General features: G+C 49.3%; 2 protein-coding genes across 16 annotated transcripts in view; both read left to right on the top strand.

The window, feature by feature from the left end:
• LOC132218339 (galectin-9-like) overlaps window positions 1-20,478 on the top strand; it is a 67,160-nt gene that overhangs the window by 45,299 nt on the left and 1,383 nt on the right. For 3 of the 15 annotated variants that reach the window (XM_059669461.1, XM_059669469.1, XM_059669456.1), the window contains exons 2-5: window positions 11,569-11,672; window positions 15,056-15,257; window positions 16,034-16,144; window positions 17,150-17,245. The exons of 6 other annotated variants lie outside the window; for them this stretch is intronic. In XM_059669461.1, coding sequence (XP_059525444.1) covers window positions 11,569-11,672; window positions 15,056-15,257; window positions 16,034-16,144; window positions 17,150-17,245 — 513 coding nt within the window. Of the gene's footprint in view, window positions 1-26; window positions 262-11,568; window positions 11,673-15,055; window positions 15,258-16,033; window positions 16,145-17,149; window positions 17,246-20,478 lie in introns of those variants that run through there. 6 more of the 15 variants (XM_059669472.1, XM_059669462.1, XM_059669470.1 and 3 more) reach the window with 4 other exon arrangements.
• The window catches only part of LOC132218338 (galectin-9B-like), a 38,871-nt gene continuing 25,155 nt past the window's right edge, over window positions 6,763-20,478 (top strand). The window contains exon 1 of the mRNA XM_059669454.1: window positions 6,763-7,071. The gene's annotated coding sequence lies outside the window, so the exon portion shown is untranslated. The remainder of the gene's footprint in view (window positions 7,072-20,478) is intronic.

The following is a 20,478-nucleotide window of genomic DNA, read 5'->3' as shown; positions in this document are numbered from 1 at the left end:
CTGAATTCCTGATCTCTTTTCAACAGAATCCTTAATCCCCCCAATGGCGTACTCCAGCCCCCCTGGGGGCCACCATCTTGAAACAGCAAAGGCCAACCACTTCCTTTGAATTAGCCAATCAAGAAAGACTGTGCACCTGAGCTCCAATCAAGAGCAAGGCATCAGGGATTATAAAGCCAAGCAGACCCCCTGCTCATGTGTGAGGACTTCCAGACCATGTGTGCGAGCCCTTCTGGACAGAAGTAAAGATGTTTGCCTTGCTGCCTGGCTCCCGAGTATGTTTTGTATTGGGACCTCTGAATTGGGGGTTTGCCTTCTGAATTGGGGGTTTGCCTTCTTTCTAACAGGTATAAATACGAATACAGTAGAAGCTCGGTTCTCAAACTTAAATCATTCTGGAAGGCTGTTGGAATAGCGATTTATTAAAAAACCAAATCCAGCCCTGACTGGTTTGGCTCAGTGGATAGAGCGTTGGCCTGCGGACTGAAGGGTCCCAGGTTCGGTTCTGGTCGAGGGCATGTACCTTGGTTGGGGGCACATCCCCAGTGGGGGGGGGGTGCAGGAGGCAGCTGATCGATGTTTCTCTCTCATCAATGTTTCTAACTCTCTATTCCTCTCCCTTCCTCTCTGTAAAAAATCAATAAACCATATAAAAAAAACCACCCAAATCCATTTTCCCATTAGACTCAATGTAAATTGAACTAATTCATTCCAGGCCCGCAAATGATTCCCTGTTTTAACCTTTCTTTTATACGGTACATGTCTAATGTACTGTTTCATCTATGAACTAGCACTTCTTTTCTTCAATGTACCTAACCTCCCCTAACCACGTTCAGCACTTGTTTCCGGGTGTGTCTCAGGAAGTCAGCAGGCTGCATCTTCACTTTTTCACTTAGCACTGCCTCAGAGGTGCTGTCACTGACTAACTGCTTTTCATTGATCCAAATCAGCAAAAGTTTCTACCTCTTCAATGACCTGTCATCATGGTTTTTTTTACAGGCTTAGCAACATTAGCACTCTTGACGGCCTCTTTATGTTTTAAAATACTCCTAATCATCCATTTCACCAGCTAGGAAAGAGAAAAAAACCACAAAAATATTCATAGCATGATTTCTTGAGAGGTTAACAACAGGAGGGTTAGGGGAAAACTGAATCTCATTCTCTCCTTTGATTGTGACCTAAGAGATGCTTTTTGTCATGCTGAGGTCTCAGCATGAAAGGGTTGTCAGGTTGAGAACCAAATCTTGTTCACCAGGAAGACAATTTTTCTGTGAACATCTTGGTAGAGAAGTGAGTTGTCAGAGATGGAAGACCTCTGAGACCTCTGAGAAGGTCTGATTGTATTGCATTGTTTCATCTACACCCAAGGCCTGAGGAACCACATCTGTCTCCCTACAGTCACCAGGGCATCTCTTGTTAGAAATGCTCTTAACCAGTGTCTCGGGGATTAAACACACGCTCCAAAATGGATTGCCGAGGCTCTCAACTTCTGCAGAAGGGTACAATGCCCCAGCAACAATAGGGTGGGCAAGCAGAAAGAACGGGCAGTCCGTCTCCTTTGATCCCTGACGTGTTACTGCACTGTACCCTGATTGGCTTGAAAGTATGGTTTCATAGTCTATCACGAATATCTAACTTGAGGAGGACAGCGCAAGTTACAAGTAGGGGCTGATTCAAATGCCTGCCCGGAAATGGTGCAAAACTATGTCTTGTCTCCTACAGGAATGTCTGTGGTTTTAACTGCCTGTTGGACTTCAATTGTCTGCCAGGAAATGGGGGCGAGCTATGCCTTTGTCTTTTCCAGAAAGCAAGGCCTGGGTGAATTTGAGCACAAAATAAATGGTTATAAAAAAAAGAAATGGAGTTAATATCTAAACTATAGCTTTGATAGGAAAAACTTCCTAATTCTTACATCTCTATTCCCTCATCCCCTAGTGTTGGGCTCTCTCACATTCTCCAGGACATTGGGGTCCAATGCCAGACTTTGCTCCTCTGACCCCAGCTTTCTGACTTTGGCCACTCTCTTTAGGGGGACACATTCCTGACGGTGTCATTATCACTGAGGAAGCGAAGGCCAGGGAGCTAGTCCTATGGCTGGGAGGCCTGAGGTGGTAGATTTCACTCGTTTACCTCTCCTCTGCCTGTCACCCTGTGCTGTGCTCTCCACATGGACAGAGAGCCTCCCCTTAGCACAGGAAGTGGGTGCCCTGGGGCCTCCCAGGGGCAGTGTCCTCTCCCGGTGAGGACTTTCTGGAGCCAATAAAACCTCTTGAAAAATTCAGCCTGGTACCTTGCTTACCCACAGCCATGCCAGGTGAGCAAGGAAGGCCCAAGAACCTCGATATATTTGGGGACCTTTGAGAATTCACCCAAATCTATAGGTATCTCAGGTGAAGTCTGATGACGTGTCGTTGGTTGGGCTTCCTGGCCTCAAAAATCTTCTGAACAGCCCAGTCTGAGATTCAGCAGAGATTCAACAGATGAGGAACATAAAGAGTTAAAGGAGAGCCCATAACCATCTCTTCTGTCTGTTCACATAGCATGGCTGTAGCAAGATTGACCACCTACAGGCGGGGAGGGAGGGAACCCTTTTGCCACTGAGTCTGGTTGCTGCCTATAATGCCCTATAGGTCTGTGGTGATCTCCATGTTTCTGAGTCAGACTCCTGAAGCATTTCCATTACTTTCATATGTGAAAGGGAAGGAGGGGGGTGTATAGCTCAGATGCCCCAGAGCAGGAGCTTCAGACAGCACTTCCTTGAGAGCCTCTACAGCTTGTTTCCTTGCAGGGCTCCATTGGATTGGAGCGGGTTGGTCTGACTTGAATAGGGCGTATAGAGGCTGGGCCAGTGGTTCTCAGCCTGTGGGTCGCGACCCTTTTGGGCGTCGAATGACCCTTTCACAGGGGTCGCCTCAGAACATTGGAAAACACATATATAATTACATATTGTTTTTGTGATTAATCACTATGCTTTAGTTATGTTCAATTTGTAACAATGAATTTTGGGGTCACCACGACATGAGGAACTGTATTAAAGGGTCATGGCATTAGGAAGGTTGAGAACCACTGGTCTAGTCCCTGCCCCTTCCTCCATTATCTGGTCTTGTATGACCTGTTTGCCTAAGTACTCCCATTTTACAGAGGCCACAAACCATGAACAAATACACAACCCCCAGAGCGGGTTATCAGTGCTGGTGCCAGGTGTGGTCTCATGGCCCCCATCCCAACACACAGGGCTTTTTGCAAAGCCCACCAAAGGTCCGGAAGTGCAATCCATATCTGGGGGACAAAGAAACCAAAAGGGTATAAAGGGAAAGCTTCCTCCATATTGGTTTGCTCAGGATTTGGAGAGAAACAGTCTCCCCTGAGTCATTGTACTAGTACATGCACAACATCTGAAAATAAATTGTTTCTTCCTATGTCTCCAAGTATTCCTGTGTACTTTCCAGTCGCCTGGTAAATTCTGTAACATGACCACCAACCAGATTAAGTTCCAGCAAACTTCTGCAAGGACAGAAAAATAGCCTCTCTTTTTCTTTGCTGTGGCCTTCCATGTTTATGAGAAACACCTGGTAATTAAACCCCAAGATTGTTGGCTCCTCTGTTCAAACTGTGGGACAACATAAGCTACTCTCAAGCTACATTCTTGCATCCTCCTCATACCTGCTGTTTCCACAATTCAGGGATAATTCACAAGGAGTCTCTAGTTAGTAGAAAGCTCCCAACCCTCCTCCTCTTTCAGAGACGTCTCTTTTGAACTCTATAACATTTGCTCTAAGCATGATAAGTCACCTCCTTGGGACATCTGATGGACTGTCCCCTGGAAAGCAAACAAACAAACTTTTTAAGACCACCCCCCTGGTATCTGCTCAATTTCAACACAATCTCCCACCCACCTCCCGCTTCCTTGTTGCTTAGCCACTGCAATTGCTTGCTCTTTAAAAGCAGAAGCCACTCCTTGTTCCCTGCCCTGTATTGACTAGCAATACCTGGCCCTCTCCTCCCTTGGAAAGTGAAATAAATGTCCTCACTGCATCTGTTCCCTTAGTTGTGAATTCTTTCGTAGCCTGCATCATCTGCTAAACCTAACAATTTTCAGCTCCCAGAAGACTCCCTCATGCCCTCCCAGGTTCATTGTCCAATCTGAGGTCACTGAGGTTTCCTGTGTCACAGCTCCTTTTGGTTGCTGTGGCCTTTCCATGGTATGAGCACCATCACTTGTTTCTTCTTTCTCCTGCTGGTGCACACTTGTGCTAGTGCACAAGTTTGGAGCTATAGGAGAGAAGCTGTCGTGAATGTTTGTGTTCATCTCTCTTGAGTTGTTTTCCAAAATTGTGTTATTTCACACTCCAATCTGCAAGGAATGAGAGTTCCACTGGATCCATGTCCACATCAGTGATGGCATTGACCCTGGTGTCCCTGCTGCTGGAGAGGATAGCAAAGAATTTCCCTTCCTTGCCCTCCTTTTTGCTCCAACTGTGCTGTCTGCACCTTCAACTGTTTAAATTCTAGTTGACTCAGGATATAATGGGGATAAAGGGTGGGCCAATGACTTCAGTTTACAGGAGCATCTCAAAGAAGTCAGTCTTTGCAAATTCTAGTGCATCTAGACAAGGCTCAAGAAGGAACAGAGGTACAGATCTATGTGTGAACTTGGGCACCTTCTACCAACATGGCAGCTATCTGACCTTTAACTGTTCATTCAGGCTTGTCTGATGTGGGGCGCGGCTACAGTGTTTTGGCCAGGTTTAAGCCTCGGACTAATGAAGTGACAGGGTCCTCTCATTTCCACGTGCAAGTCCCAGCTGGAAGGGCAGGACCCTCCCAGCACAACTATAGCCAACGGCTGTGGTTGTAAGCTGGAACCTATGGTCCAAACACGTGGCCCCACGTGCCTTGTGATAGAGTTCATGTGCATGTAGTTGAGTAGGGTTGGAACTCACGAGAATGCTGTAAACAACTTGATCACACCCCTACTTTGCCTCATGGCATCTGCTACAAAATAAAGACACGGCTTGTGGGCGCTGGCGCTGTCTCCTCATCAGGGAGCAGCGTCCCACCGAGACACAGCTTTCATTCTCTTGTCTGTCTTTTCTCAATCCTTTCACCCCCCACTCAGGATCACCTTTGGCGGTAACAAGTGGCGTCCGAACAGGCCTGAGTTTGGGGTAATTTAAAAAGTGGTCAGGTGAAAGGAGGCTCCAAGGTGCGCGCAGAGTGTAAGCTTAAAAAACAAAAGTAAGAAAATAAGAATTTAAGCTTAAAAAGCAAAATTAAGAAGGCCAAAAAACAAAAATAAGGTAGGGAGCTGAAGTGTGGTAAAATTAGCTTGGTGTAAAACATGGGAATAATGCTTAATTTTTAAGCATTTTTAAATTTCTAAGGTAGAAATAAGAATTGGTAGAAATAAGCTGTAGAAAGTAAGCAGTAGAAAATATAAGTAGAAATAAGTGGTAGAAATAAGCAGTAGGAATAGAGAAATAAGTAGAAATAAGCGGTAGAAATAAGCAGTAGGAATAGAGAAATAAGTAGAAATAAGTGGTAGAAATAAGTGGTAGAAATAAGCTGTAGGAATAGATAAATAAGTAGAAAATAGGTGGTAGAAATAGAAAATAAGCAGTAGAAAGCAAGCGGCAAGAAGCAAGCGGTAGAAAATAGGTGATAGAGAAATAAGTAGAAAATAAAATAAGTGGTAGAAATAAGCGGTAGAATAAGCGGTAGAGAAATAAGCAGTAGAAATAGAAAATAAGCAATAAGAAGCAAGCGGTAGGAAGTAAGAAAATAAGAAGTAAACAGGAACATATAAAATAAGGTAGAAATCTCCTGGGTTTTGGTTAAGCCACTGTAAAACAGAAGATGGCTGTGGTGGTTGATGTTTAAGGAAGTAATTTTTATTTTAGGCCTAGATTGTAAGCTCTTGCAGCAGTTGCATTGTTTCTAGGCTTTGGTTATCTTTGCTTGTGCGACCTGATAGCTCCCTGGGACTTTGCATCTGTGTGAGACCCCAGACTCAGAGTTGAAAGTCTCCAGCTCTGCAGGACCGAGGGTTGCTCGTTTCCATGCAGCAGCGGCTAAGGAAAGAAACTGTGAAGGGACCAGACTTCCACCGGCGTGGACAGGGCTGATGTGACTGGGACTGGTGCGGACTCAGTGCCGAGGTCAACCGTCCAGGCAGCCTGATCCAGGGGACTAGTTTTGCATCAAAGACATCTTTGCATCAGCGGCATTTTACTACGTTAGTGACCAAGGTATCAACATGGAGTCAGCTGAAGAAGATAGCAACTGAGGCCAAGCAGATGTTAGAAAAGCAAGTTGAAGCTATGCTAGTGTTGGTGAACTGTCAGTTTTCTGTAAAATCTTGTGGAGCTAATTCTAAGGACTCTGGGTGGAATATCCTGAAAATGTTGACATGTTTGTAGTTTGATTTTGCATTGGTATTGCTTTGTTATTAGCCAGAGTTGTGTCCTCTGTCCATTGCTCTGTTTATGCTTTTGTTAAATAGCCAGAAGTCTGTTTTGATGATGCTGAATAATTTGTTTAGAGTTTTTTGGATGATATAAATGGGCGTGTTTAAAAACAAAAGGGGGATGTGTGGGGCACAGATACAGTGTTTTGGCCAGGTTCAAGCCTCGGACTAATGAAAGGACGGGGTCCTCTCATGGCCACGTGCAAGTCCCAGCTGGAGGGCAGAGCCCTCCCAGCACAACTATAGCCAACGGCTGTGGTTGTAAGCTGGAACCTATGGTCCAAACACGTGGCCCCACGTGCCTTGTGATAGAGTTCGGGTGCATGTAGTTGAGTGAGGTTGGAACTCACGAGAATGCTGTAAACAACGTGATCACGCCTCTACTTTGCCTCGTGGCATCTGCTATAAAATAAAGACACGGCTTGTGGGCGCTGGCGCTGTCTCCTCATCAGGGAGCAGCGTCCCACCGAGACCCACCTTTCATTCTCTTGTCTGTCTTTTCTCAATCCTTTCACCCCCCCCACTCAGGATCACCTTTGGCCTTAACAGTCTGATAGCTCATTGGTTTTCTCTCTAGCACATTGCAGGGACCTGCTTGACTTCAGGTAAGTTCATTGTCCCCTCTGCTCTACTTTCCAATCTACTCCTTGGACCCAGCCTATCTTGCTAGTCTCTGTTTAATCATTTCCCTTAACTAGGCGCTGAAGCCAGTTAAAGGCAGTTCATTTAATGTTACCCTGATCTCCACTTCATTTGGAATAGACTTCTCTCTGTTTGTTTTTTATATCCTCACACGAGGATTTTTTTTTCATTGATTTTCAGACAGAGTGAAAGGAAACGATGGGGTGTGAGAGAGAGAATTCAATAGGTTGCCTCCGGCACACACCCCCAAATGGGGCTGGGGATTGAACCTGCACTGGAGGTACCTGCCCTTGACTGGGAATGGAACCTGTGACCCTTGGCTCCGTGGGCTGACGCTCTAACCACTGAGAAAAAACCGGCCAGGGCTCCTCTCCATATTCTAAAGCACAGAAAGAAAAGGGAGAAAGGAGGAGAGAGGGAAGAGAGAAGAAAGATGTAAATTCACTGAGAGGGAACTCAGAAGCTCCCTGGGTACCACTATAATGGATATCATAACATCCATGATGAGGTTTTCTATTTGTAAAACACCTTTTTCGACATGGCGATGTATTTATAAGAGGAATAGAATTTTAAAGGAGAGAAATATCTTTTTGTGAATCACAATGTCCTCACTGAGGTCAGGCTGCCACTAGTGAGCCCTGTGACCTTGGTCATGTCTCTGAGCCTCAGTTTCTCTGTGTGGAAAGTGAGTATAACCAGGCCTTCCAGCACCACCACCCCGCCCTGTGGCCCTGTCAAGTAGCCCATTGTTTTCTGGACATTGTGACTGAGCATGCTCAGGAGACACAGCCATACACCCAGGGGCAGCAGCCTCTGAAACTCGCTGTCATGTCAGTGGTCAGACTCTGAGAACCTGTACACGAACCAAACACGATACAGAGAGGAAGGAAAAGTCATTGGAGTGTTTGCTTACCTGTCCCTGAGCCCCATCCCGGCCCCTTCTCCTCCAGCACTTTGTTTCTCTTTCCCTGAATCCATGTCCTCTTGCTCCTGGCTCCTCCCATTGAATAACTGCCATGTGGCTTTGGTTTCTGTTTCTTGTAAATCCTTCCCAGTGAAGAGAACTGCCTGGCTGGTGTGAGGAGCAGCTGGGACCACAGAGGTGGTGGAGAGATGGCCCCCATCTGCGACCAGCTTTCCGTCGTGAACCCAGTGAGTTCCCAGGCAGTGGGCACAGGCGATGCTGCAGGGCTGAGCTGGCTGCCTTGCCAGGGAAGCCGCTCTGGGTCTCTGAGGAAACCAGGCTGGGGTGGCAGAGGGTGGGTCGGGGGCAGACATGCCCAATGGGGCAATTCTGACACAACCTCTGCCCCAGGCTGGTCTCACCTGCCTCTCAGGACCGAGGGATGATAATCACCCTCACTGGGGCATTGCACAGATGGGATGGAGCTCCCTCTGGGCGCCTGTCCTGTCCTGGGTGCTGAGGGGGGAAGGGCACTGGTCAGCCCTGGGAGGGTGGGGCTTTGTTGGAATGAAAGGGGAGCCCAGCAGGACTTCCCCGGGAGCCCAGCAGCCCAGCTTGGGCACTGACTTAGGAGATGGCCTTCCTGGGTTGAGCCATTTCCTAGTTCGGTGACCTCACGCGAACTGGTGTTAGCTCTCTGGGCCTCAGTTTCAACATCGGTAAAATAGGGGTAATCCTTGAGCCGCCTCCCAGGATTGGGATAAGGATGCAGGTAGCATGTCTAGGGTGTTTTCATGTTGCCTGGCAGGCAGCGGGGGCCTTTGAAGCGTTGCGCATGATTAGGAGTCTGGGGGCAGCAGGGAAGACCTCCTGAGGGGGGTCTGCTCCCTGGGGGGTGAGTTATCAGGGGCAGGTCCAGGGTGTGTGCAGGGGGGCTCTCTGGGGAGTGAGAGAGGAGGTGCTGCCCTGCAGTGTGGGATGTAAGGGCTGCCTTTCCCACCTTTTGGCCACATGTGTGGGCCCTGTCTGGGTGGCTGTGTGAACCCTCTGAGCTTTATTATCCCCATGCCATCCATGGGAAACTGAGGCTCAGAAGCGTTGAGGCCACTTACCATGTGTCCCAGATGGTCGGAGAGGAGAGTGCCTTGATTTACCCCAGAAGGGGAGGTGCCCACAGGGAGAGCAGTAATGGGGGAGGCAGGCAGGTGGCAGCCCCAGGCCCAGGACGTCACTGTGCCCTGGACCGGCCTGTGGAAGCCTCTCCCAGCCTTGGCAAACAGGGCCCGGAGGAGGAGTGAGAGAGCGCTTCCTGGGTGGGGTATGGGTAGGCGGGTGGCCTCAGTGTGAGAGCGTGTCCCCTTAGGCTGATTGTAAAATGGGAGATCCCAGCCTCCTTCCAGGCACTGCCATTTTCTCATCTTGGTGACTGGTTTTTAGTTTTCAGACCTTGGATTCAAATGCCAGCTGTTTCAAATTAGAATGAAAACCCTGCTTGGGCAGCAGAGAGTTCAAACTGGGCCTGGAGTACAAACAGGAAGGGGATGGGTGTAGCCACCAGAGGCGGGAGGAGAGCCCTTCCACCCCACTCAGTCACCCTCTCCCGGGAGACCCAGTGATTTCCATCCATCAGCATTCACCTCCCTCTTCCTCCAACCTGTGCCAGGAAGTGCCCCCGGCCTGGCTGTTCTGAGGACCAGCTGAACACCAGGAGGGTCTGCTTGGGGGGCCTCAGCCCCATTCCTTGCCAAGCCCCGCCGGCCTCATCTGGGCCCGCCTCCTCAGAGGCCAGGGTGGACGCTGGAACCACACACAGGACAGGACACTGTTTGGTGGGGGAAGCCCTCAGGGAGCCAGGAGCCAGGATGTCTGTGCTTCATCGTGAGAAGCAGCCTGTGTGGGGCTTCACAGCATGGGTGCTGGGACCCACACACCACCCTATTACTGACCAGCTGGGTGGCTTTGGGCAAGTTACCAGACCTTCTGTGCTCAGTTTCCTCATCTGTAGGGCTGACCCTGATAATGGCCAGGGCTGTTGCCAGGATAACTAGGAACAGCCAGGGAAATGGGCCCAGAAGCACCTCAGAACATTTGGGGCAGCAGCCTCTTTGCCTGACAGTCTCCCACTGGCCCTGGAGTGAGCCCCCTGTGCCAGCTGTGGCCGGGTGCCCGCTGGGGACACTGGGCCTCCAGAGAGGAAGAGGGGGAAAGAGTCCTCAGCCTCCAGGCCTGGCCAGCGCTGAGAGCAAGCTCTGACCCACAGAGGGGTTAATCCATCTAAATTAATTAATTCGTCCAGGTTAGAGCTGAGAGGACACTGTCCCTTTGGATGAGAGAGATGGTGTCTACTTTGTCATGGTCTCTGCCACTCCCTATTGCCCCTACCTGACAATCTCCCTCCTACACATCACCTGCCTGGCTCCTACAAGCATTTCACTTAGGTAGGGAGCTGGCTTAAAGAAGTTAGAGAACACATTAACTACTAGAGAAATGTGAAGATTGACTAGGAGCTGGAAGCTATCTCCTAGGTTAGTGCATGTTAAGAGCACATCAGATAACAGGCATCCTGGAGGTTAGCTTAAAAGTCATGAAGAAACCAATTTGGAATTTTGCTCAGAGAGACCAAGAGGGAAGGGGGTGTTATAGACACCTACTGTGTGCCAGTCTCTTTCCTAGACTTTTTCTCACTAAATCATTGATCTTACGCAGAAGGTAAGATGTACTGCTATGTTACAGATGAGGAAACAGACAAAAGAGGTAACATAAGCTCCCTGAGGTCACCCAGGAAACGAGCAGCAGAATTAGGCTCCAAACATGGATGATGCCTGGCTCTAAAACCATGCAAGCCTCACCATAACCATTGTCCTTCCAAGTGGCCGGGAAGGGCATTTGACAAAACGGGTTCTATGGGGCCGAGGAGGAGTGCAGACACCTCACTGGAGCCTCGGAGGTGGCCAGGGCCTGGGGAGGGTCTGGGGAGCAGGAGCAGGAGAGGATACAGAGCATCCAGGTGCTACCTGAGGTGGCTGGGAGGGCAAAGGTCATGGTCACACTGTTCTGTGGTGGGGTGGGCAGGAGGATGCCCCTTCTTGGCCTTCTCAGGGAGCAGAAGGTTTATCCTTTAGAATTGGCTGCTGGCCTCTTTGGTCCCTTGGGTTTCTGAGTCTTGAACTAGGGCCCTGGGTCTTTGCTAAGAGCCTGGCCTGTGGTCCAGCAGCCCCTCTCTCTACCCTGGTTCCTTCCCCTCTCGGGGCCATGTTCATGCTACTTCCTCCTCTTGAAAGCTGCTACTTCCCCTTAAGAGAGGTCAGCTCTGGGTTACATTGTCTCAGAGCCTGGTAGTCTCCTTATCAGTCTCAGAATGAACGTGTAACTCCCCGGATCCAAGTCGGCTTCCTCACAGGTGGGAAGTTCCATGAAACTGAGACTCCATATGCCCAATTTACAGCTGAATCCAGCCCCTGGGACATTGTCTGACACACCAGGCCGGCCACTAGCAAGTGCCAGGGGGAACGGACAGAAGGAGCAGGGCCACTAACTGACTGCCTTCTCCCTGCAGGTCATCCCCTTCTCTAAGGCCACACAAGGGGGTGACCGGTACACCCTCCGGTATGGACATCACATCATTATCAAAGGGATGTTTCTTCAGTCCTGTGGAACCAGGTACCTAGTGTTGTTTCTCTCCAGCCTTGACCGTTAGCAAACGATGTCAACTGTCTGCTCCAAGCCGCCTGTGCCTGGCTCAGGGATGCTGGATGTGTAGGGCCTGACCCCTGCCAACACTGCATGGGACCCCTGCCCTCTGCCAGGAGAACCTGGAGACCATGAACATAGATTCCCCATAGACACAGGGAGCTCATAGTCTAAGGCCAGCCACGGGGCAGATCATGGGCTAGGATTGAATTTTGCTCAGGAAGACCCAGAGATGCAAAAATGATGTCTCCTTTATTTCCCATTACAGCCTTCTTTCACGTTGAAGCCCTCATTTGACTGATGTGGAAATCTATTTTTATCTGTATATTTTTTAATTTAAAATCTTTATTGTTTAAAGTGTTACCTATGTCTCCTTTCCCCCCCCCCATTGATCTCTCCCTAGCCGCCCCCAATCCCCTGCACATGCCCTCACTCCCCTACTGTCTGTGTCCATTGGTTATGCTTATATGCGCACATACAAGGTCTTTGGTTGATCCCTTATATCCGCCCCATCCTCCCCTGCCTGCCTTCTGAGGTTTGACGGTTTGTTCCATGCTTCTATGTCTCTTGATCCATTTTTGTTCATCAATTTATATTCATTATTTTCCACAAATGGGTGAGATCATGTGATATTTATATTTCTCTGACTGGCGTATTTTGCTTAGCATAATGCTTTCCAGGTTCATCCATGCTGTTGCCAATGGTAAGAGTTCTTTCTTTTTTTGTAGCAGCGTAGTATTCCATTGTGTAGATGTACCACCGTTTTCTAATTCACTCGTCTGCTGATGGGCACTTAGGCTGTTTCCAAAACTTAGCTATTACAAATTGTGCTGCTATGCACATAGGGGTGCATATATCCTTTCTAATTGGTGTTTCTGATTTCTTGGGATATATTCCTAGAAGTGGAATTACTGGGTCAAATGGGAGTTCCATTTTTAATGTTTTGAGGAAAGTCCATACCATTTTCCACAGTGGCTGCACCAGTTTGCATTCCCACTAGCAGTGCACAAGAGGTCCCCTTTCTCCACATCTTCACCAGCACTTGTTGTTGATTTGTTGATAGCCATTCTGACAGGTGTGAGATGGTACCTCATTGTCATTTTGATTTGCATCTCTGATGACTAATGACTTTGAGCATGTTTTCATATGTCTCTTGGCCTTCTGCATGTCCAGTTTTGAAAAGTGTCTATTAAGGTCTTTTGCCCATTTTTTAAATTGGGTTGTTTATCTTCCTTTTATTAAGTTGTATGAGTTTCCTGTAAATGTTGGAGATTAGACCCTTATCGGAGATAACCTTGGCAAATATGTTCTCCCATGCATTGGGCTTTCTTGTTATCTTGTTGATGGTTTCTTTTGCTGTGCAGAAGCTTTTTATTGCCACTCTCCACCCAGTTCCCACCCCACCCAAGCCTTCACCATGCTACTGTTTTTGTCCATAGTTAATGCATATATGCATATAAGGTCTCTGGCTAATCTCTTCCTGATCCCTCTCTGAGATTCATCAGTCCATTCCATGTTTCCATGCCTTGATTCTATTTTATTCATCAGTTTATTTTCTTCATTAGATTTATTGTCATTTATTTTGATTTTTAGTTTCAATTTTTTTGGTAGATATGTATTTATTGCCATTACATGGTTCATAGTATTTTTATCTTTTTTTTCCCCTCTTCTTAAAGAATACCCTTCAACATTTCATGTAATACTGGTTTGTTGGTGATGAACTACTTTAGCTTTTTCTTGTCTGTGAAGCTCTTATTCTGATCTTCAATTCTAAATGATAGCTTTGCTGGTAAACTAATCTTGGTTGTATTCAAAATACTTAAATTTGCCATCAAATGTAATTTTTAAAAAATATATTTGTATTGATTTTAGAAGGGGGAAGGGAGAGAAGAGAGAGAGAGAGAAAGAAACATCAACAATGAGAGAGAATCATTGATCTGCTGCCTCCTGCACGCCCCCTATCGAGGACTGAGCCCACAACCCAGGCATGTGCCCTTGACTCGATGCTTTATCCATTGAACCAAACTGGCTAGGGCTCAAATGTAATTTGATCTCTTTCTGTTTCAAGTTCCTTCCTGGAAAATACTAAGTCATTTCAAAATACCAACATCTTCTCAGCACTGTTTCCCACCAAAGGGTACTTTGGGGAACAGGGAAGAGATTGTACATCTCCACAGAGGCTGGAGAGCCCTGTAATACTCCAGCAGCCCTGGCTGCCCTCTGCTTAGGCCCAGGTGGTGTGGAGGTGTAGGGCTCTTGCCTGATTTGGGTGGGGCTCTGCAGGAATTGAATAGAATGTCTATCTAGGGCCACCTCTGGGCTTGGTTCAGAGCCTAGCCCTGTGGGGGTTATAGAAGACACGAAAGCAGGTGGGGGGCTTCCTGAGTGCTGTGCATTAGTTGGGGACACCGGAATGACCCCAAGACGCAGGCTATGAACCATGCTCCTGCTGAGTTCAGGGAAGGCTTGGAGTAGACAGTGACTCCTTGGATTGGGACTGGTTTTAGGACATGTGCCTGGGAAAGGGCAGAACAAACATGTATTGAGACCCTTTCATGAGCCTGGCTTCTTGGGAGGTTTTTATGTTCTAATTCCTCTCCTTAGAACTTAAAGGAAGTTTGAAGGCGAGGGCTTCCTTCCAAGGAGAGAGACAGGAATTAAAATTTCCTTTTGTGGAGGCTTCTTGAAAAAGTCATTAATAAAACCCAAAGGAAGGGAGTCAGCCCCGACCTGGGTACCTTGACATAAGGTAATGTGTTTCAGGGTTACCCCAATAAATAACATATGAGCAGGGGTCAAGGTGGGACACACACCAACCTCCGATGAGGGACAGACACACATACCGGAAGTTCTCCTGCCTGGAGAGCCCATATTCATTCCATGCCTCCCCTGCTAGGCACCGTCTTTGTAGGTAAAGTCCATCGATGTCACATGTTCTCTCCATTTGTTCTCTTCCTTCACAACGGAGCAGCCGCGGGCTGGCCTCTAACCAGTGCCCACCCGGCATGAGAGGCTCTTGCTTCTGGGCATGTTCCTGGATTGGCATCTTCACAAAAATGTGCAGTCAGTTTCCAAGACCCGCGCTTCCTGAGGCTGAGTCCCCATTGTTCTTTACCCAGTTCCTGCTTATTTCTGGAAAGTCACGCTGGAAAGGGCAAAATGCAATAATTACACAAAACACACTAAGTGCAAATTAGGTAAACACAAAGGAAGGCAGCACAGTGGGATGGATGCCACCTGCCACACAGGTTGTATGCAAGTTGCCAGGCACACACGGAAGTCTGAGGCCCCGGGCCCTCCTGCTCCTACCATCGGGAATAAACCAGAACGCTGTCCGATTTCCATCCACCTAGGTTTGCTGTGGACTTCCAGACGGGCTTCAGTGACAATGACATTGCCTTCCACTTCAACCCTCGGTTTGAAGAGGGTGGGTATGTGGTCTGTAACACCAAGCAGAAAGGACAGTGGGGGCCGGAGGAGAGGATGATGACAAATCCCTTCCAGATGGGAATTCCTTTTGAGATCAGCTTCCTGGTGGAGAACTCTGGATTCCAGGTGAGCAGGATTCTCCTCCCTCCCTCTTGCCGCCTGTCCCCCTGCCCCATCAGGACTGGAGAAAAGCCTTTAATAATTCCCCAAGCAATGCTATTATGCAGATAAGAGCAGGTTACACACCTTTACCTGCAGCTGCAGAGCACCTGTTGCTTCTGTTACCAGGAAATAAGAGCTGGGTAAGTCCCCACCTGCTCTTTGCCCTCGGGTTCCAGGTGACTGCCATCCTCTGCTGCAGCCTGTCCGCTCTGGGTCCTTGACAGCATTTGTTTTGGGTGATGCTGTGGCAGCCCTTCTGCAGGCCCCGGGGCGGCTCAGGGCTGCATGGTGTGCTCATTGCTCTGCAGGCAGAGCAGTGCTGCTGGGCCCGGGGAGAGGGATGGCTGTGTCTGTGCTTCTCTGTGTGAACGGGATGCTCCCAGGCCTCAGTGTGCACCCTGAGGTGCCCTCTCCTCTGCTCCCATGAGCACTTTAGGCATTTAAATGCGCATATTGAAATGGCATCCCAGGTGAGCTGGGAGAGACAAACCTAGAGCAATAAACAAGTAAGAACTCTGAAGCCAAAACTAGAGCCAAGTGGTGGCTGGGTTTGGTTGCACTTTAATTCACATGTGTGTTCCTGTACCTGGAGCAGCTCTGAAGGCTGGTCCCCACATATAGGCGATGGAGGTGAAAACCAGATAGGCATTAATTTCTAGAAGCCCGGGGTCCTAGTGCTCATGTGTACTTCCCGCCCTGGTCTGGGATCCCTCTCCTGAAATATGCCCTCCTGTTGACAGGTGAAGGTGAATGGAAAGGAGTTTACGAAGTACACACACCTCGTGCCTGTACACCATGTGGACACCATCTCCTTTACCGGTGGTGTGGAGGTGAAACAGATCAGCATCGAGGTTAGATTGTTCATCTGGTACTTGTCCCACTGGCTAGGTACAGGGTTTATGCCTAGGCCCTGTTGGGTGGGTCCAAATGTTCCAGGCTTCTCTCATTAGGGTGACTCTAGGGACACACCTTTGGCTCCCCCATCACATGCTTCCTGTGTCACTATCTCTGTCCAGAGCACCTGCCTCAGCCTGACTCCCTCCTCTCTTGCCTGTCCCTCTCTACTCCCACCCTGGTTAGAAGGCCATGTGGTTCCCCAAAGAACCAGCTTGGGAGTCACACTGAATCTAGCTCAGACCCCAGCTCTGCATTGTCATCAGCTGTGGGATCTCAGGCAAGTGAGGCTGCCTCTCCCAGACTCAGTTTACTCATCTGTGCAAGGAGCATCGTCACAGCCTCCCCAGGAGGTATGTGTGGGCTCAATGAGGCGATACATGTCAGAGGTCATGAAATGGCCCCCATGGGCCCACACCACTGTCTACTAGACCCTCTCTGTGTTTTCCCATTTTTGAATGTGTTGCCAACATCTACAAGGCCAGGAGCAGGTTTGCATTGTGGAGCTGATGCTGGTGATGGCTGCACCACAGTGTGAAGGCACTGAATGCCCCTCGGCTGTACTCGTGAAAATGCTGAAGGTGGTAAATTTCATGTGTATGTTACCAAAAATTTTCCAGGTCAGGTGATATCACATGGAAACCTGAATGCCTGGCTTTTTGTGAAAACTGGGAAGATTGGGGTAAGCCTGGCCCACATTCCCACAGGGCCCCAGGCGCCTGGAGTGGAGATGTTATTTCCACTTCGGTATTTGAGTGTGCTCCTGAGATGGGAAAAGCACGCAGTAGGCGCACAGCAAATATGAGCTCCTCTCTCTTTGGTGCCATCTCTTCCTTTCTCCCTCTCACCTACTCCGTTTCTGCCTGCCTGGCTTCCTCCCTCTTCTCGGGGCCTCTACCTTTCCACTCTTCCATGACTCATTAAAGCTTCTCTTCATTCCCTTTCGCCTTTTGTTTTAACAGGACACCTGTGCAGTCCCTGTCCAGAGGATGATCTCTGAGGTGCAGTCCTACCCCAGTCTCTATGACTCACCTGAGTCCAAAGAGCAGAAACCAAAAGTGAGTTGAACATGGACACCTGGGAGGCTGAGCAGTCAGCAGGAAGGACAGGGGTCTGAGAGAGGCTACTTCCAGCCAGCAGGCAGCCAGGGCATCTAAGCCCCATCATGCCCACCCACAGTTCCCAATCTCCATCCACAGGCACCCAGGCCCGGGACCTGGAAGGGGTCCTTGGCTCTCCCCTCCCTTCCTTAATGTCCCTCCAGGGCACCAACGCCTCTCCCTCCTGAAGCCACTGCCATGGTCCAGGCCACCCTCCCCTAACCCCTAACCACCCTGACACCCACCCACTGCCAGAGTGACCATCACATAAGCAAATCTTATCTCATCCTCTACATGCTTAAATCTCTTAAAGGCCCCAGGCTCAAATAAAGCTCCAACTCCCAAGCTGGATGTGCAGAATCCTCCCCAGTCTAGCCCAGCCCACCTCCCGGCCTCCCACCTCACCCAAAAAGACCCTCCATCAGCCTCCACTGCTCATCCAGGCTCCTTCTGGCCACCACCCTTTTGCATCTGCTGTCCTGGTACCCAAAGTATCCTTTGCCACCTCACCCAGCCAGCCCCTAACTGCCCTTCAATGCCCTGCTTCAATGTGGCTCCTCAGGGGCATCTTCCCTGCCTGGCAGGTTGCTGGATGCCCCACCCACTCCCTGACCTGATGGACTTTTTAGGGCTCTGTGCACGCCAGGCACCATGTCCAGTTGTAACTGTACTTACATGTCTGTCTCAGTCATTCCACCCCCTCTTTCCCACAAACCATAAGCTTGGAATACTGACTTGTCCCTTTCTGTATCCTCAGTAATTTACAGGGAATAGAACAGAGGCCAAACCCAAACTGGGAGCCAGATTTTGCCAGTCCCCACCGAGCCCCTGGCTAAGTGCCTTCCTGGTTCCCCCTGAGAGAAGGAAACATGGCTCAGTCCCTTCAGCACCCTTCCCCGGGGAACATGTGTGTCCTTCACTCACTGCCATGCCCTTGACCCTTAGCCCCACCTCACGGGCTTTGTCATCCCGGTGCCCAAACGTTATTGCCCAAAATCTCATGAAACTCTCCAGAGCCAAATACAGAGACTGTAAGGCTGGCTGTGCTCAGGCCTCCACTAAAGAGCCAGCACTAAGATGAGAAATGCACTCAGAGGCCCACAGCAAATATGAGCTCCTCTCTCTTTGGTTCTCATCTGTTATTTTCTCTCTCTTGCCTACTCTGTCTGTCCCTGCCTGGCTGGCTTCCACCCTCTTGTCCAGGCCCCTGACTTCCATTCTTCCTTGGCTCATTAAAGCTTCTCTTCACCCCAGAGCACCTTTTGTTTTAACGGGACCCTGGGGATGTCCCTGTGGTGCAAAATGGTCAGACAGCTTGTGACCTACTGGAGCGCAAGGAGCAGAAAGCAAAAGTGAGTTAAAGGTGGAGAACCTGGGAGGCTGAGCAGTCAGCAGGAAGGACAGAAGGTCTGACAGAGAGGCTAGTTCCAGTGAGCAGGCAGCAAGGGCCTACAGGCCCCTGCATGCCCACCCAAGGTTCCCTATCTCCATCCACCAGGCACCCAGGTGCCACAACCTTTTACAGTGAGGATTCAGGATCTGGTGAAGGGGCCACACATAAATGGATAGACTAGACAAGAAATATAAATTTAGAATGCATGGTGGAACAAGGCAGAAACCTACTCTCTAGTGGAATGGCTCTCTGAATCTCCAGACCCAAAGCTTTTTACTAGAATATACTTTTGCAATTTAGCAAAGCAAACAGACAGCAATGGTAAGGTTTGATAAACAATAAAAGGATTATGTGCTTAGAGGATTGCCTTCAGCCATTCAGCCAACAGCAGGTAATAATATACTGATTCTCAGTCCTTGCTGAATATCAAAGTCCATCTGCCTTCTGATGGACTTCTGGCATTTATATGTTAACTACTTTCAGAGCTCCAGTGACTCAATCGGTTAGCGTGCTGTACTTATATGTTAACTACTTTTTGGTCTTTGCCTCCAGCATCCAGGCCCCTGATCTGGAAGGCACCCTTCATTCTTCCCTCCCCTCCTCAATATCCCTCCAGTGCACCAATGCCTCTCCTTCCTGAAGCCATTGCCTTGGATTAGACCACCTGACTCCTCACTCCTCACCCCTTCACAGCACCCACTGCCAGAGAGACCTTTCCAAAAGCAAATCTAATGGCATCTACTGCCTCCTTACAAACCCTAAAGGCCCCGGGCTCAATAGAGCTCCAGTCCCTCAGCTGGATGTGCAGATTCCTCCCCAGTCTTGCCCAGCCCACCTGCCGGCCTCCCACCTCACCCACCAAGACCCTCCATCAGCCACCACTGCTAACTCCAGGCTCCTTCCTGCCACCACACTTTTGCATCTGCTGTCCTGATGCCAAAAGGACCTTTTGCCACCTCACCCCAGCCCTTCAATGCTCTGCTTCAATGTGACTCCCTGCCTGGCAGGATGCTGGATGCCCCACCCCCTCCCTTTTTCAATGGACATTTCATAACTCTATGCACACCAGGCACCATTTCCTATTGTAACTGTATTTACATGTCTGTCTCCATCACTCCACCTGTTTTTGCCCAAACCCATGAGCTTGGAATTCTGACTTGTCCCTTTGTGTATCCCCAGCACGTTGCACAGTGCCTGGAGTGCAGTAGGGACTGGGTCAATGAATGAGGAACGTGGTTTGCACAGTCAGTAGAAGCGGAGACCAGTCAGGGCAAGAAGACCAGTCTGCTGGGTGGGGAGGGGCCGTGGGCAGGAAAAGGAGCAGGGCCTGGCCCTCCCTTGGCCACTTGAGCAGTGGGAGCAAGGCCAAGGGCGTCTCCCTACCCAGCTTCCTGTGGCCCATCACGGTGCATGGTGGGCCCCAGCCACCCGCCACACTGACTTTAGGATGGAGGAGCTCCAGGGAGCCTTTGCAGGGCAGCCCCACTTTGGCCCTGGCCTTGGGAGGACAGGGTATGCTGATACAACCAGACACAACTGGGTACCATTTTGTATTTGATCGCTTGCTACCTGGACAGGCTTGGGCAAGGTGCTTAACCTCTCTGAGCCTGTTCTCTCACTGAGCAAAACTGAAGCTAAGGATGCCTCCCTCATAAAGCACTGAAGCCAGAGCTTGGCACCCAGTAGGCCTCACTAAATACTAGTTTTCACCCTCCTGGTGAAATAGGACACGGCAAGTAATGGTTTTGCCTCTGGGAGCTGAGGTGAGCTGTATGTTCTATGTCAGACACATCCTTCT

Source organism: Myotis daubentonii, chromosome 16 (assembly GCF_963259705.1).
Source record: "Myotis daubentonii chromosome 16, mMyoDau2.1, whole genome shotgun sequence".
NCBI lineage: Eukaryota > Metazoa > Chordata > Mammalia > Chiroptera > Vespertilionidae > Myotis > Myotis daubentonii.
The sequence above is the reverse complement of the archived record's forward strand: the minus strand, read 5'-3'. Positions and strand labels throughout refer to the sequence as shown.